Raw genomic sequence first — 16,358 nt, 5'->3', positions numbered from 1 at the left:
GTACCTACTACTGAAAAAAACAAAAACAAAAACAAGCAAAAACTAACAAAGCATCTAGAAGAATAGAGTAGGAATTTTTAGCCCTACCATGTTACAGTGAGGCATAATTTGCCTCTAAGCCTTTTTTTAGGTAAACAAATATTCTTCTCTAGGCAAATTGTGGTGAGCGGTGATGAACTAAAAGCATCTTGATGCCTGTCACTCACTAGTTCTCTCTAACTGGGTCATATTGTTCAGAAATGTGCCTATTGGACCTCTTGTGTCCCTTCTGTTTCCTATGGTCTTGTTTCTTGAAATGCAATCTGTAGATACAGGTAGTAAGTCATATAAGCAAATATCATCATGTGGTATGACATGGTTTTTGGGTTATATTTCCTCTAATAGTCAAGAATTTGCTCAAGTTCATATACACACACACACACATTCATGTGACTCAGGGGTCGGCAATGTATGGCTCTCGAGCCATAGCTGGCTCTTTAGAGGGCCAGATATGGCTCTTTCTGCAGGAGCCATAAAGTCAATTTTTTTTCAGGCGCTGTTACAGGAGCGCCCACTGTGAACATTGTACAGCTCTCACGGAATTACATTTTTAAAAATGTGGTGTTTATGGCTCTCACGGCCAAAAAGGTTGCCGACCCCTGATGTGACTAGTAGTGCACATTTCCAAGCTGCACGGTCCACATTTGGATCAAACCAATGATCTTTCTGTCATTAACATGCACTAAGAGACTGAACTTCAACCAGACAACTTTTGAGACTTCTGGAGGTATCAAAAGGAAAACAGAATATGATTGTTTTTACTGGTAAGTAACAGTAATTACAAAAGCCTTTTATTTGCATTGTACTGTTAATCTGATAGTGTTTTTATTTGTTTGATCCTCGAAACAACCTTATGAGGTCACTGTTCAGTTTGACAGCTAAAAAATCTGAAGTAGAGAGTGATTTCCTTGTGCTCACATGACCTATTCATGATTCACACAACTGAGATGAGAATCAGCTCTCTGGAATCCTGGTCCTAGTTATTTTGGCCAAACCAGCCTCATGGACCACTAAGCAAAGTGATATAACGTATTGGTCCATATGTTTTATCTCAGTCACTCACTTCTCCCCTGGTAGTCACTACACTGATGTATGCTACTCCACTCAAAATACAGAAAACTAGCTAAATGAACACCAAGATTGAGGTAGTGAACACAAGGTCCCCAAATATTTGTAGCTCAACTAAGCATCAGTTCTCACCTACAGTGCCCAAGACTAAGTGACAGTGTGAGAAGCTGTGAATTGAATCACACAGCTTCTCTGGCTACTCATCTTGGGGTTACTTTGATAGATACATGTTAGGGTCGATTGAATAATTGTTGATGATAAAGGCAGATGATGATGATGAATGGATAATGTGGTTGACTGCAACTTAGCTAAGTATTCCCTTCCCCTAGATGCCAGAATATTAAACTGATCTTCAAGATAAAATCAGCCTTCACCTAAATGAGCTTTAAGAATTTAATTATAATAACTCAGGGGAAGGATCAAGGTTGAGGAACGAGGTGTTGGGAATCTATGCTAGACTATGGATGATAGAGATGGACGACCAATTGATAATCAGGTTGTGTCAATTGGCTGGAGAGGTTCCTCTCCCTCTCTGGCCCTGGTCAGACCAGGCACCTTGGCCCTGACCAATAGCCTGAGGGTTGATGATGTTCTTCAGAAGAGAAGAATGGGCTTAGATTTAAATAAAACAGACAGTATGAATAATTACTCAGTATTAATTTCCACAGTATTATCTGTGGACAGTTCACTTGCCATTAAATTAAGAAAGCATATTATTCACTTCTCTTCCCAAGCACCTATTTTCTATTTTACACATTTCCCTTTCTTTCTCATCCTTGCTTGTCTGTAATCCATATTTCCCTACCTTTTATTTTTCAGGTGTCCGTGGAATTTTTGTTTTCCTTAGGTAGTAGCTATACTACAGCAAAAGCAATCCTCTTACACCTGCATTCACACATGCTCTAGTAGTTTCTAAAATGGTGATCTCGCCAAAAGAATACAATGTGTGAGAAGACACTCACATATGGAAAAAAAAAATGTCATTTATGTAAATACAAATTGTGAGCAACACAAAGTACCCAAAGATGCAAAATCACTTCTGTTGAATCTTATTTGTTTAGAAAAGGAAGGCAAATTAGAAGATAGGAGCAAACAAAAGATCTGTAATATGAACATTATCAGATATTACAGTAGATTAAGCATTTTTTTTAAATTAACTTAATCTTCATTTCTAGCTTTTTCTGTTTTGAGGAACTTTGCATGATAAGTAGCCTATGAAACGTTGAATAGTTTGTGACAGCTTCTAGCCATGATGCTACAGTTGTATCCATAATCACTTGGCTTTCTTTTTTGTTGTTGTTAATTTTGTCAAAAAAAATTGTTCTATTTATGGCTCACTTTGCCCACCAGATATACTTATCATCCTTGATTAGTTCATTTGTGTGCCTCTCCTAAAATCAAGGAAAAATACTCTTGTACTTGTCCATAAATAGGTAAGCCTTAGTGTGCACAATAGCCTCTGGCAACTTGTTGGTATCACTTAGGCCAACTATAAATACCTTTTAACATTAGAGAGAAAGTTGGAGATTTGCTCTACAGAACTCTTCTTTGTGCTCATATTTATTGTGATAAGATTTTACTTATATCATTTTAACTTTAATTTTTGTTCCAACAGGGGCACCTATGATATTTATGTAAAGTGCGATGGTGTTGGAAAGTGTATTGGTAACTATGATAACCGTGGAAGCTTTGGTGAATTGGCCTTAATGTACAATACACCCAGAGCAGCTACAATCACTGCTACCTCTCCTGGTGCTCTGTGGGGTTTGGTGAGTAATATTTATTATGGCTATTTTTCCAAAACCTGGTTAGTCATCGATATCATCATCATCATCATCTAGGATAATGAATAGATGGAGTCCTTTTTTAAGTGTTTAATTCTTGTCAGTAAATTTTGCAGAATTTCAGTTTTTCAGACTTGGAAGGGACCTCAGAAGATTTCTAGTGTAACCCCAGATCTGAATGGAAATCCCCTTTCTACAGAGTTTCTGTCTGTTATCTCTGCTTCTGCCCTTTGCAACCATGCAGAATATTTCATCTCTCTTCCACGTGACAGCACCTCAAATACATGAAGTTATCTTTGATTCAGCCTAAATATTTCTAGTCTCTTTAGCTGATTCTCTTGGTCCATGAACTCTAGGCCCTATACTACCCTCATCGTGCAATTTTTATATTTCCTTCAAAATATATACTGGAGGGGGCAGCTGGGTAGCTCAGGGGATTGAGAGTCAGGCCTAGAGATGGGAGGTCCTAGGTTCAAATCTGGCCTCAGACACTTCCCAGCTGTGTGACCTTGGGCAAGTCACTTGACCCCCATTGCCCACCCTTACCACTCTTCCACCAAGGAGTCAATACACAGAAGTTAAGGGTTTAAAAAATGCTTTTTCTTTTATTCATTCACTTCACTCATTCTAACCACCCTAAGACTCATGCCAATTCCTTTAGTGCCTTTCAAGTATCCCTTAGTGCCTTGGGCCTCACATCCATCTCCCTCTGCCTTCTTAACTTAGAATCCTTCTAGAAGTTGCCCCCTTCTTCCCACTGATGAGATCCTCCTGGAGCCTCCATTTTGTGGAGGCTTCCATTCCCCTCCTGGCCTTGTTCCTGGCTTCAAAAGCACAGCCCTTTACCAGGAACCTCTCTGCACCCCTCAGGCCTTTCTGGTACCTTCTGTGGGTTCCCTTGCCCCATTAGAGTGGAAACTTCATGAAAGCAGAGACCATCGTTTTTGCTTTTCTTTCTCTCTTCAGTCCTTGGCACAATGGCTCACTCATAACAAGGACTCAGTTTCCCGTAATAAAGCCTTGTTTCCTATGTTTCAGATGTCCCCTTCATAAAACCCCTCCTGATTCCAGTTCCCTAATTTGAGGCATTCTCTCTTTCTCTCCCAAACTCCTCATCTGGCTTCATCTTGATGCATCTTTGCTTTTTCGACTGCATCTTCGTAGTAGACTGTAAGGTCCACGAGGACAGGAACTGGGGCATGTTTGTGCATGTAGGTCCATATAAACAGTGTGGAAGTCTAATAAATAATTGTTCGATTAGATGCAATATATAGTCTGCTTCCTAGGAAGTTTGTGGAAATACAGACGATGCAAAGCTCTTCCAAAATAGTGATCTGGCTCCTCCATGGAGCTTTCCTCTGGACAAAGTCCACACAGAAAACGGGCACGACCAGAATCGAAGCCAATTGACAAAGAGCGTATTCCCTCATAGAAAGACACGAAGCGATTGGCACGAGGCTCAGGAGAGCGACACACACGTTGCCATCAGAGTGCTCTTCCCAAAAGTGTGCAGGAAAGGAGTAAAGCCAGAAGTGCCACTCGGATGGATGAACGGGTTCTTCCTGGATCGGATGGACTGAGCTTATCACCAGGAACTCGTCCTCATTTAACTCCAGTTCATAAATACGCGTTATTGAGCAGTTCAGAGGCGCACTTGCTCGCTCTCTCATGAAGCCGTTAGCCATGACTAATAATCACATTTTCCCTCCACAAGACAGAGAGGATGTCTCCATCATATGGCGATTCCATCTGAGCTGTGGACACGATACCGCAAATGAGATTCTTCAGAACCAATGTCACTTGGGAGGTATTCTGCGGGGACCCCTGCCTGGCCACATAAATGAATTCGTTTACTCCACACCCTGCCCTCCTACCCATCAGGTTTCAGAATGTTTTTAAGTTATTATGCCTCAGCTTCTAAAGTCAGGGCAGAGATCTGCCGTCCCTCCACAAAGTCTGGGGCCCTCACTCAAAGGCAGGAGAGAGGCAGGACAAACGGTGCCAGACACAGTGATTTATTAGTCTTGACCCCAGGATCTCAGTCTCCCTCATGGCCAAGGGCACACATTTGTAAATCACTTGGCTGAGATTGAGATGACAGACTGAGGTCATGGAACAAGATGATGTGAGTCAGCCCGCATCGGCATCCAAACACAATCTGGACTTCATCGGCCTGGTCTCGTACTCCACTCTACCAGGCTCGGAAGTCCCAAGAGACATTCTGAAAATGCTTCCAAGAAAAACCGAGCCCAGACATGTAAATGCAAGGGAATTTTAGAGGCCCCAATTTTCATTTTCTTTGTGAAATGTATTGATGGCAAAGGATGGGAGTGTTTGACAGGGAAAGGGCACAGTACAGCTGAGTGAGTACCGGCTCTGGAGTCAGTGAAACTGGGTTCAAATTCCACATCTGATATTTATTACCCGCATAACTTTGGGCACATTCTCTGGGTTTAAAATTCCTCATCTATAAAATAGTAAAGTTGGCCTAGGTGACGTCAGAGTTCCTTTCTAGAACTAGACAAAAAGCCTATGATAGGTACAAAGACAGAGAAGCCCGGATGATGCTTTTGAGAGGAGAAGAACATTGTCTCTATCTCATTTCGAGTTGACACTTTGAACTCTGAGCCAGAACCTTCACGTTTCTGGTACATGAGTAGAAATAAATCATTTTCATCTAGAAATCGTTTGCTGTAAACATGCAGAAAGAATCGAGTCATAGAATGTCAAGATTCAAAGGGATCTCCGTCTATGAAAATCAACTCTGCTTTCACATGTTTGGCATGACCAACAGGTAATCAGCTAGGAACTGACTGAAGGTATTAAGCAGGAGGATCTCACTGCCTCCTATGGGTAACTCATTCCCCTTTGTGACAGCTTTATTAGTAAGTTTTTCCAGACACCAAGCTTCAATCTACCTCTCCTGAGCTTTTCATAATTGCCCCTATTTCCACTCTTTGGGGTCTAAATGCTCATGACCGTAACGGATCTTGTAATACTCAAAGAGAACATCCTCTTATCCACGAATCCTTTTCTTCTCTAAGAGTTCTGCTCCCAGATATACTGCTAACTAATTGCATGACCTTGGATAAGGAACTTAAAATCTATGAATTAGCTCATGTCAATATGTATAAGATGATGGGGCTGACCCAGAGGAAGTGCGTCTCAGGTGCATTCTCCCAAATTCTGTCTTCACTAACATCAATATGCATATACATAAAAGTGTTCTTCCCATCTGAAGGGTATTTTAAACATGGTATTCTGGGATGCAGTTCCTCAATGGAAACAAGATGATGTAAATACTTTTGAGAATTGGAGGTGGGGAGGGAGGGAGAGGGAGAGCGAGAGCATGATGGGAAATTGCAGTTTTAAATCACTCCCCATGAAGGTCCCAACACCTGCAAAATGTCATTCTAGTGAATTATGAGGAGGATCCAATAAAAATAGCTACTTGAAAATCTAAACCCAAATTTCACATGTGGAAACAGCTGTCTGAATTGTGTCAAAACCTGCCTGTCCCAGATTTGCCTCATTAGTCATTGAGGAGCCCCTAAATAGATCAGGGACAGAACCCCTGCNATATATATATATATATATATATATTTACTAGATAGAAGCAGACTTTGTGCGTAGGGAGTAGAAGGAAGGATTGGCTTCCAGGTAGGATTTCAAGAGCATGAGAAATGTTAAATTGCCTTAACACAATGCCATACAACCTAGAAAATTCCACTCTTAAATGTAGATGAAGTTATAAAGGATTGCTTCTATCATGCCTTTCTTTGGTAGTTTTTAAGAATTCTTATCTTTGAAGAACGTAGCTGCTATCCCTACCAGAATGCAATTGATCATAACTCATTCTTGATCAATAATTTCTTGAAATTAGAACCTTTGTTTTTAAATTATAGAAGAAAAATGTACCTATTTAGTAAAGGAGAAAAGACCTCATAATCTCAAACTCTCTTTAAATATTACGTAGATTAAAAAAGGAAATGGAGAAGCATAGTTTTCATTTGTTCCATCAAAGAGGCCCTGTATTAAAAAGTGGCCTGTACCTTTCAGTAAACAAAAATTTGGAAATTGTTAGCAGCAGTACAATAGCTAGTCTCAAATATTACGTGTTATTTTTTACAGAGAAACAATTTATTCAAAAATTTTTAAAAACAAAATATGATCAATACTTTGGAGTCTGTAGACTGCAGTGCACTGGTATTATATATTTCCTTAAACCCTTTTAGGAGCCAATTCATTTCATGAGCTACATCCTTTGTATAGACTCTATGCCATAAGAATAATTTATTTATTGGCCAGGTTAATGCATATCTAAAGCATGTTGATAGGTTCATGGAACTAAATCAGAAAGTAACCTCAGAGACCATCTAGTTCAACTCCCTCCATTCATAAGTGAGCAAAATGAGACCCAAGAAGTGATTTGGCCAAAGTCTCATAGGTCACAAATGTTCAGAGAAAGGATCTGAACCTAGGCCTGCAACTTTAGAGCAGTTGTCTTTTAGGTATTTAACAAATATTAAGATAGTTTTATTTAAAAATAGTTTTATTTAAAAAATAAATGAGTTTATTTACAAATGTCTTGTTCACCACAAATAAATTTTATAACAAAATATTTTAAGAGTTTTTTTGTTGTTGTTTCCCCGTCATTTAAGTGTGGTTCTGTATGTAGATTAAGGTATTTTATAATGTAAATAAGGAAAAATAATGCCCCTTCCAGTTCTGAATTCTGTAATTCTATGGTGAAACATTGGAAGGCCCTGTCTTGGAAGGTTATAGTTTCTGTTTCCCTAGAAGTCTTAAAATAAAGAGAATAACTATATAGCTTAGACTTGACTCTGTGTAAAGGCAAGGAACTGGAACAAATGACTTTTAAGTGCCTTAGAAATCCAATTCCATGATATCCACCTCTAGAGAGAGAACTGTTTGAGTCAGAATGTAGATGAAAGCATACAATTTTTCTATTGTTTATTTGGGGTTGTGTTTTGGTTTTGTAAGATTACTTACAAAAATGAGCAATTTGGAAATATGTTTTGTGTGATAAAACACATATAACGCAAACTGAATCACCTTCCAGCACTAGGAGGGGGAAGCGAAGGGAAGGGAAAGGAAGGGAGGGAGATAAATTTGACCATATAACAGAAAAACTTGTGTGGAAATTTGCTATTAAATGCAATTTGTAAAAAAATGGAAATAAAAATATTCTAACATTTTTTTAAAAAATCCAATTTGAAGTTTCTCTCTGTGTCTGTCTGTCTGTCTGTCTGTCTGTCTGCCTGTCTATCTGTCTCTCTCTCGCTCTCTCTCTCTCTCTCTCTCTCTCTCTCTCTCTCTCTCTCTCTGTATGTGTAGAATTTTTTTTTTGGAAGATTGACACCACCCCCTAGTGGTAGATTACCGTAATTCTCAATAAAATCCTCTGTGTGTGTGTAGAAACAAGATCTATATGGCATTTTCTTTTTTATCATAAAAGTATTCCATGCTGAATAGCAAGATGTTTTACATAGAAACTTGTTACATATTTTATATTTTAGTGTAAAATAATAACATGAATTAATTGTACTAAAGTTATCTAGAAGTACATAACATCTTTATCTTACAATTCAGAGAAAATGAGTTTATTTTAAAGCATGGTCTGGTACTCACTGGAAATGAACTAAGCTATACCATACACGCAAGTCAATTAAGCTTCTTTTTATCTTTATCACTCACCTTTTCCATTATTCTGTTTTATATTTTGCTTTTAGGACAGGGTAACCTTCCGAAGGATAATTGTAAAAAACAATGCCAAAAAAAGAAGGATGTATGAAAGTTTTATCGAGTCACTACCATTTCTTAAATCTCTAGAAGTAAGTGTATATTTCTATTAGTGGTTCTTTAAGATTTGTTTCTAAGTTGTCTGTTTTAGGTCACACATGTTCAGAGGCAGAATCTAAACCTAGGCCTCTGACTTCAGATTCAGTGCTCTTTTACATAATAAACAACCATTAATTGTTTATAGATAGAGCCAGTGCATCTAACATTTTTAATGCCAAATGATCAAAATACTGTATGCGAATTACACTGATGGTCTTCATTGTTATTCCCATTTACAGTTGCCATTATGTCTACCGTTGCTTTTATTTCTTATTTTGAATGCCCAGAAAATCTTTTGATTTCTAAGAAATTTATAAATGATCTTTTCCTTCAAGAAATTTCCAATCTAAAAGTAAAGAAACAATTATGTTGTACAAGTAACAAAAACACAGAGCCCTCAGTCGCTGGTTATAGGTATGGTTTGTGTAAATAACGTAGGTTCACATAGGCTAGAGACCCTTCAAGTGTCCTTTTGTGTGAGCTTTAAAGATTTTCACTACTGCTGAAGTTATAATATGGAAAAAAACTCCGTATTCCTCATCAGACTGTCAGCAAATGGCCCAAAATACATGATATAATGTCCAGAGGCTCTCCTTGTTGCTTAGCCTAGTTGTATTCTTTAAGGACCTTGACTGTGCTCTGCAGGTATCTCTCAACTTTCCACAATTTATATTCCCTTGATATTTACTTGCTTGCCACTTATCCCAGAAGTGTAATAAGGCCACTCCAAACAAAGTAGAACATAGAGGGAATCCCAGTCCTTTATTTTCATGCATTGGTATCTCATCTTCCTCCCACATATACAAATGTGTGATCCTAATGATTTCCTTTTTGTACAGCAATATGAGACAACCCAGATTAACTTTTATTTTCTTCATCTTTGGAAAATCCTTATTTTCACTTCTTCCTGTACCTGATAGAGTGATTCTTTCGTGAAGTCTAGTTGAGTTCAGTTTGGCAAACAAGCATCAAGCACTTACTTTTGTGCAAAGGCAACATACTAAGCACTGTAGATACAAAGGAGGCAAAAAAAAAAAAAAAAGAAAAGAAAAGAAAAGAAACACTTCTTGCCTTCAAGGAGCTTACTGCTTCTCAAGGAAACTCTCTCTGATCCCAATAATACAAGTGCCTATAAGTTACATACCCCGTGGATGCTTCATCGTGTACTGTCCTTTGTATACGAAGATGACAGCAGCATATGCAATTTGCGGTAGGATTTTCTTTTTGAGTGGTTGTTAAATTTGTACTGATTCTTTTTTCTCTGGCCCTTTTTGGATCAGTGGTACATAAAAATTCTAATCTATAGGATACTACAAAAGATTGAGACTGATATACCTGAACTTTATCAATATTATGTTTCAGCTGAAATTTTTCAGAATCTTACAAATCTTGTCTTTCCCCCTTTTATCCTACCATCAGACTACATACACACGTGCTGTATATTTTATTTCACTTGACAATGCCCCTTTGCAGTTAATAGAAATCATGATACCATGTAAATAAGCTAAGTGAGCATCTCAGAGGACTTAAGATGGTTCCCGATTCATGAAGAAGAGCCATTAGAGAAGAGACAATGGGTCACTTTGTAATAATTCTCCCCTAACCCCATTAAAGATTTTTCTTTTCTTATACTCCACTGTTAACCTGTCATTCTGGTCCTCTTCTTCATCCATTGGAACTCAAGCTTTGCCCCTGGGGTCCTGGACTCTAATAAGTGAACTTTCACTTTTTATTCCTCAGAACCAGCCTACCATGAAACTTCCCAGCCACTTCCAAACCCCTCTCCCTTCCTTCTCCAGCTCTGACTCACGTTGTCTTCTCTTATTAGAATGTAATCCCCTTAAGAGCAGGATCTAGGTTGCTTGTTTCTTTTTATATCTCTAGCACTTAGCCCAGTGGCTGACACGTAGTAAAAGCTCAATAAGAGCTTTTTCATTCATTGTGAACTTGGAAGGGGATGAAAGAGCTTCTTAAAAGTCTAGGCATTTCCACTTCTGACTGACCATACTGCCTCTGTGTGTATGTGACTCAAGGCTGAGGGTCTGACAAATACCCTGAAGCGTGGGGGAAATACCTCATCATCTCAGAGCCTCAGTGCTGTCATGTGCACATGGCCAGCTAGCTGTAAGCAGGAAGGGCATCTTTGTAATAAATGCTAGGTTTTTGGACTTTTCCTTTTCTCAGATTTATTTAGGATTTTTAATAAATGACTGATTACAAAATACAGATTCATCTATTGATTTTCTTTGCTCGGTATGGCAATTGAACTAACCATTATTATGCCTTTTGGGAAAAATGGACACATCAGAAATGAAATATGCTAACTGATTGTCCCTAACAATAACTATCATCTTTTTATTCTTTGTTTCATGAAGGTCTCAGAACGTCTGAAAGTGGTTGATGTGATAGGCACCAAAGTATACAAAGATGGAGAACAGATTATTGCTCAGGTAGAGGATTTATCATGTATTTTAATTATATGTTACTTTCAAAAAGGAAATTCTATTTATTTTGTTATCATTGAATGAATTTTTAAAAATCATTTCATCCAAAATTATTATCAACTTTAGCACTTTTAGTGAACTTTCTTAAAGAGGCATCCATCCCTAAACTACTTTTAGCTCTTCACACTTTTTTTTAACCCTTACCTTTTACATTCTTACCTTCTGTCTTAAAATCAATACTAAATATTGGTTCTGAGTCAGAAGAGCTTTATGGACTAGGGAATTCGAGTTAAGTGACTTGCTCAGGGTCACACAGCTAGGAAATATCTGAGGCCAAATTTGAACCCATCTCCCATCTCTAGGCCTGCCTCTCTATTCAGTGAGCCACCTAACTGCCCCAATTCACACTTCTTAAATTGTTCTCCATGGAACTCAAGAGAAAAGAAGGCATCTACTCACTGTTTGGATCTCCTAAATTGCTTAACATGAAAAGACGTACTCAAATGTCTCATCTTCTTGACTGTGTCAGCTTACCAGGTTGTCTAGTTGTTTTCAGTAGTCTTTAACTAGGCAAATTTCCCCACTTGATTTGTATATGGGTACTTGGAATTGGCTAAAAGGAATGCTATGTTAGTTTGAGGAAGGTGTAGAAGATGACTAGTTTATTTCCTACAAACTGATAAACTAAAAAACATCTTACGCGACCCGTGGTTTATATGGCAGAAATTAGTTCTTCCTTGTCTCCCCCTACACTTAAAACTTCAACATATGAAATTCCCAGGAAAACCTTATCTCCCAGATAATAAAAATGAGAGGCTCTACATCTGTTCCTTGCTTTTCTTTAGACAGATGTCTGATTTCTTGGTCACAGACAAAAGTGTAAATTTACAAGCCTTATTTTACATAAACTTTGACCCAAGGAATAGGTTATTTTGTGACATGATTTAATTTTAACTTATTTTAAAGAAAGTAAGAGCAGCTATTTATCTACATTAAAATATTAGTATTTAAAATTAAAATGTATAAAAACTAAAATATTAGTGTTTAAATTAAAGCATAGTAGAAAGAATCTGATAGAAACCCATGTTTCCCAAAATATTTTGAGAAATCTAGAAATCCTGAACAGCAACAAAATAATTTGATTGACTTTGATTTATGAGCCTGCACAGCTGATATATGCATACAGATTACAAAGGAAGCCTTAGAATTGAATTAAACAGCCACAAAATCTCCTTAAATCATTGACAACAGATGGCCTGGGGGAAATTATATTGTTACTTTTTTCATTTTATTAATGCCTTTTTTGTAATATCCATGTTTTAATATATGCTTCTCAGCCTCCCCTAACTTGCCCCATAGCCAAAAAAATATTATTAGTTTTCTAGAAAATCAGTTATTCCATACCCATAGTCCCTGTGAAAGAAGTTTATTTTCTCATCTCTTCTTTGGTAAAGCTTGGTCATTATAGTTGCATAGAACTAAGTTTTACTTTATTATTCTTTTTTATTGACATCCTTGTGGTCACAGTGTTTTCCTGGTTCTACTGACTTTACTTTGCATCAGTTCATGTAAGTCTTCCCAGGCATGAAAGAAATTATAGGATTGCTTTCCCAAATCCAAAGAAATTCTGTAGTACATCAACAGAGCATATAGAATATATTATCATAGAAAGGGGGATTGGATTTTAAGTTCAAGGAAGGAGAATAAGATCCCAGCTCCAGTATTTGCTCCCTATATAACACTGAGGACTCCTTTTAATGTTTCTGGACCTCTGTTTCCTTATCTATAAAATAAAAGGGTTGGACTATATGATTTCTAAGGTCCTTTTCAGCTCCAAGCCCTGTAATAAAAACAAAAACAAAAAAACAACAGCATTAAATAGAATCATATATATCCAAGGTTAAACATTTCTTTATTGCTTTCTTAAATCTAGGCAATCAACAAACAATAAGCTTGGCCCTGATTTAGAGCATTTGCCAGTTCCTGAAGAGTAAATGCTCACATACAAAATTTAGCAATTGACTTTTATGCCACAGTTTGAGCTGGGTCCAGAATACTTCTGGTTGTGGCCCAAAGTAATATTGCCAGGTTTTAAGTTTCAAATAGTTGTTACCCAGACTAAAATTTAGACAGAGTTTTTGTACCGCATGTATTCAGTATGATTAAATGGATAAAGGGTCAGGCATGGAGTCAGACAGGACCAGAGTTCAAGTTTTGCCTTTGGGACATGTACTGACTTTATAACCATAGCCACGTCTTGTTTTTTAGCACCCCAAGCTGTACTCTAGAACTATAAATGAAGGCTGATGTGTTGAGTTTTGCCAGTGATGGGAGTTTTCACACCAGGATTTACCTAAAACAATGATATCATAGATCTATAATACACCCACATACATATATACTCACTAACATACACAGAGAGAAAGAATAAATAGCAAATGGACAGATAAATATATCCATTTAGAGAGAGAGGGAGCTATATTAGTCTAATAGGGAGATGCTTATATTTGGGGGACAAAATGTAGAATGACTGTCCAGAATATTATTCCAATATTATTATAATGTATTTGACAACACTTCTCATGCCAAGAAAAAAGAGGTAGCTCATTTCAAGGTTTCCTTTTCCTTTTTTGTTGCATGATCTTTTACATTGTTTAAAGGCTACAGAGGCTAACATGGGCAAATGGATAGAACAGAGCTTGAATTTTTTTAAATGTGGTTTTTTTTCTCCTAATAGGGAGATTCAGCTGATTCTTTTTTCATTATAGAATCTGGAGAAGTGAAAATAAGTATGAAAAGGAAGGTAAGGTTCTTTAACCCGCTGAAAAAATGCATGTAATAAAATACAGAAGACTGTTGTAGATTTATTTTCATATTAATGTTAAAATTTAACTTATTTAAAAGAAGTTCAATAAATGTTTAATGCATTTCCAGAATAAACAGGAAGTAGAAGAGAACGATGCCATTGAAATTGCCCGATATTCCAGGGGACAATATTTTGGCGAACTTGCCCTGGTAACAAACAAACCCCGAGCAGCTTCAGCCCACGCTATTGGAACTGTCAAATGTTTAGGTACTTAATTCAAATATAATTGTACTGATTTGAACGATCATATTTGTATTTATTTAGTACAGATAATTTTGTTCTGCTTAAAGGTTGAATGTTTCTAATGAAATATCTTTAAAAAGTAGTTTCTTTTCTTTATTGAAATAGATTGTTACCCCTACTTGGTCTTTTTTTTTAAGCATGCACAATTAATTTGTATTTTTCCATGTTACATATATTAAAGCATGAAAAAATGAAAAGGTATAATTTTTTAGTATGACTATAACACAGAATGCCACTCCTGGTCTTTGATCAATAGCTCATTTATTTATTTTGATAAAGGATACCTACTCCCTATCTCATAGAGTTGGGAAAATAGCTAAGACAGCAGCTCAAATTGCTTTGAGATTCTTTGAATAATCACTAATTAATAAATAGAGCACTTATTAAGTACTTACTGTATTCAGAGCACCGGGCATACAAACAGAAAAAAGAAGACAGTCTCTGTTCTCTGGGAGCTCACATTCTAATAGTGTCAACACATCTGGGAAATTACAACTGCAAGTCAGACAAAAAAATCCCATTGTCCTTTGAGTACAGCAGCAGAACAGATGCTAATGTGTTGCTTTAATATCCTTTCTCCTAATAAAATCATCCCATTTCTGATGTAGGACCATTTGACAGTACCAAGGACTTTGGTGGCAAGAACTCTCTTTTCTGGATCTTTAGTAACTGTGACTCCTTCCTTGCAAAGGCAGTTAAAAATATTAAGTGCCTATTATGTACTGAGCTGATTAGAAGAATGAATAAAGTCATCTCTCCTTGCAAGGAACTTATATTCTAATGAGAAAATAGTAAATACTTATGTTAAGTATAAACATAATAAACATAAAGAGAATGAATACAAATTGATGCAAGGTAGTTAGAAAGTAAAGACACTAGCGGCTAGGGAGGTCAGTAAAAGCTTTGTGGAGAGAGTACTACTTGAGCTGTTTCTTTAAGGGACAGAGGGCTTCAGGGAGGCAAAGATGAGGAGGGAATGGGTTCCAGAGGACAGTTAGTACAAAGACCTGAAACAGGAGATGGAGAGTCATGTGTGAGGCCCGGGGTGAATGCTAGTTTGGCAAGATCACAGAGGGAAGAAGAGGTTGGGTCCAGGCTGTGAGGGCTTTAAAAATGAAAAAGGAATTATATTTAATCCAAAAGGGAAACATTGAATTTTTACTGAGAGAAGAAAGTGACATGGTCAGATTTATTCTTAATAAAAAATCACTTTGGCAGCTGCATTGAAGATAGAGTGGAATGGGGAGAGGCTTAAGGCAGTGAGACCAATTAGGAGGCCACTTCAGTAATCTCAGTTAGAGATGATGAGCCCTAAGCTAAAATGCTATCAGTGTAAGTAGAAGGAAGGGATTAGATATGGGAAATGTGGAGCTAGGAACAGCAAGATTTGATCATTGGTAATGAAAGCTCAAGTGTGAGACTTATTTACCATAGTATCAGGAAGAAAAGTTTTAGTGTTATCAAGATGGTGTCTAAATCTGTATTCATTCTTGAAAGAAAGAAAAGAAAACTTTCAAATACTAAAAAAAGAAGAAGATATTAGAATTCTGAATTTTAAAATGTTTGTGGAAGTAATTTCATAAGAGGAATTTTTGCTTCTTTTTGTTTACTACTGTAAGACAAAATACTTGTAAAAGTATTCAAGGTTTGGGCAGCTAGGTAGCTCAGAGGATTGAGAGCCAGGCCTAGAGACAGGAGGTCCTAGGTTCAAATCCGGCCTCAGACACTTCCCAGCTGTGTGACCCTGGGCAAGTCACTTGACCCCCATTGCCTACCCTTACCAATCTTCCACCTATAAGTCAATACACAGAAGTTAAGGGTTTAAAATTAAAAAAAAGTATTCAAGGTTTATAGTAGATAGGAAATCAAAGAAGAGTTCGAAGGTGCCTCCAAAGCCATTTAATCCAACCTGTTCTTATTCAAGAATCTCTTCTATGACTCCCCAATAGATGGTCATCTAGCCTTCACTTGAAGACCTCTAGAAAAGGGTAGTGTACCAGCTATAAACAGCAGTAGCTTATTCCTCTTTGCAGAGGTTCTAATTGTTCAGGA

The 16,358-nt window shown here is 37.3% G+C and overlaps 1 protein-coding gene across 1 annotated transcript in view; it reads left to right on the top strand.

Moving 5' to 3' along the window:
- The window catches only part of PRKAR2B (protein kinase cAMP-dependent type II regulatory subunit beta), a 133,789-nt gene extending 119,511 nt beyond the window's left edge, over window positions 1–14,278 (top strand). Inside the window, exons 6-10 of the mRNA XM_044679047.1 lie at window positions 2,723–2,876; window positions 8,645–8,746; window positions 11,129–11,203; window positions 13,935–14,000; window positions 14,132–14,278. Coding sequence (XP_044534982.1) covers window positions 2,723–2,876; window positions 8,645–8,746; window positions 11,129–11,203; window positions 13,935–14,000; window positions 14,132–14,278 — 544 coding nt within the window. The remainder of the gene's footprint in view (window positions 1–2,722; window positions 2,877–8,644; window positions 8,747–11,128; window positions 11,204–13,934; window positions 14,001–14,131) is intronic.
- The last annotated feature ends 2,080 nt before the right edge of the window (window positions 14,279–16,358 follow it).

Source organism: Gracilinanus agilis, chromosome 5 (genome assembly GCF_016433145.1).
Source record: "Gracilinanus agilis isolate LMUSP501 chromosome 5, AgileGrace, whole genome shotgun sequence".
Taxonomy (NCBI): domain Eukaryota; kingdom Metazoa; phylum Chordata; class Mammalia; order Didelphimorphia; family Didelphidae; genus Gracilinanus; species Gracilinanus agilis.
Note: the sequence above shows the minus strand (reverse complement) of the source record. Positions and strands in the feature narration are given on the sequence as shown.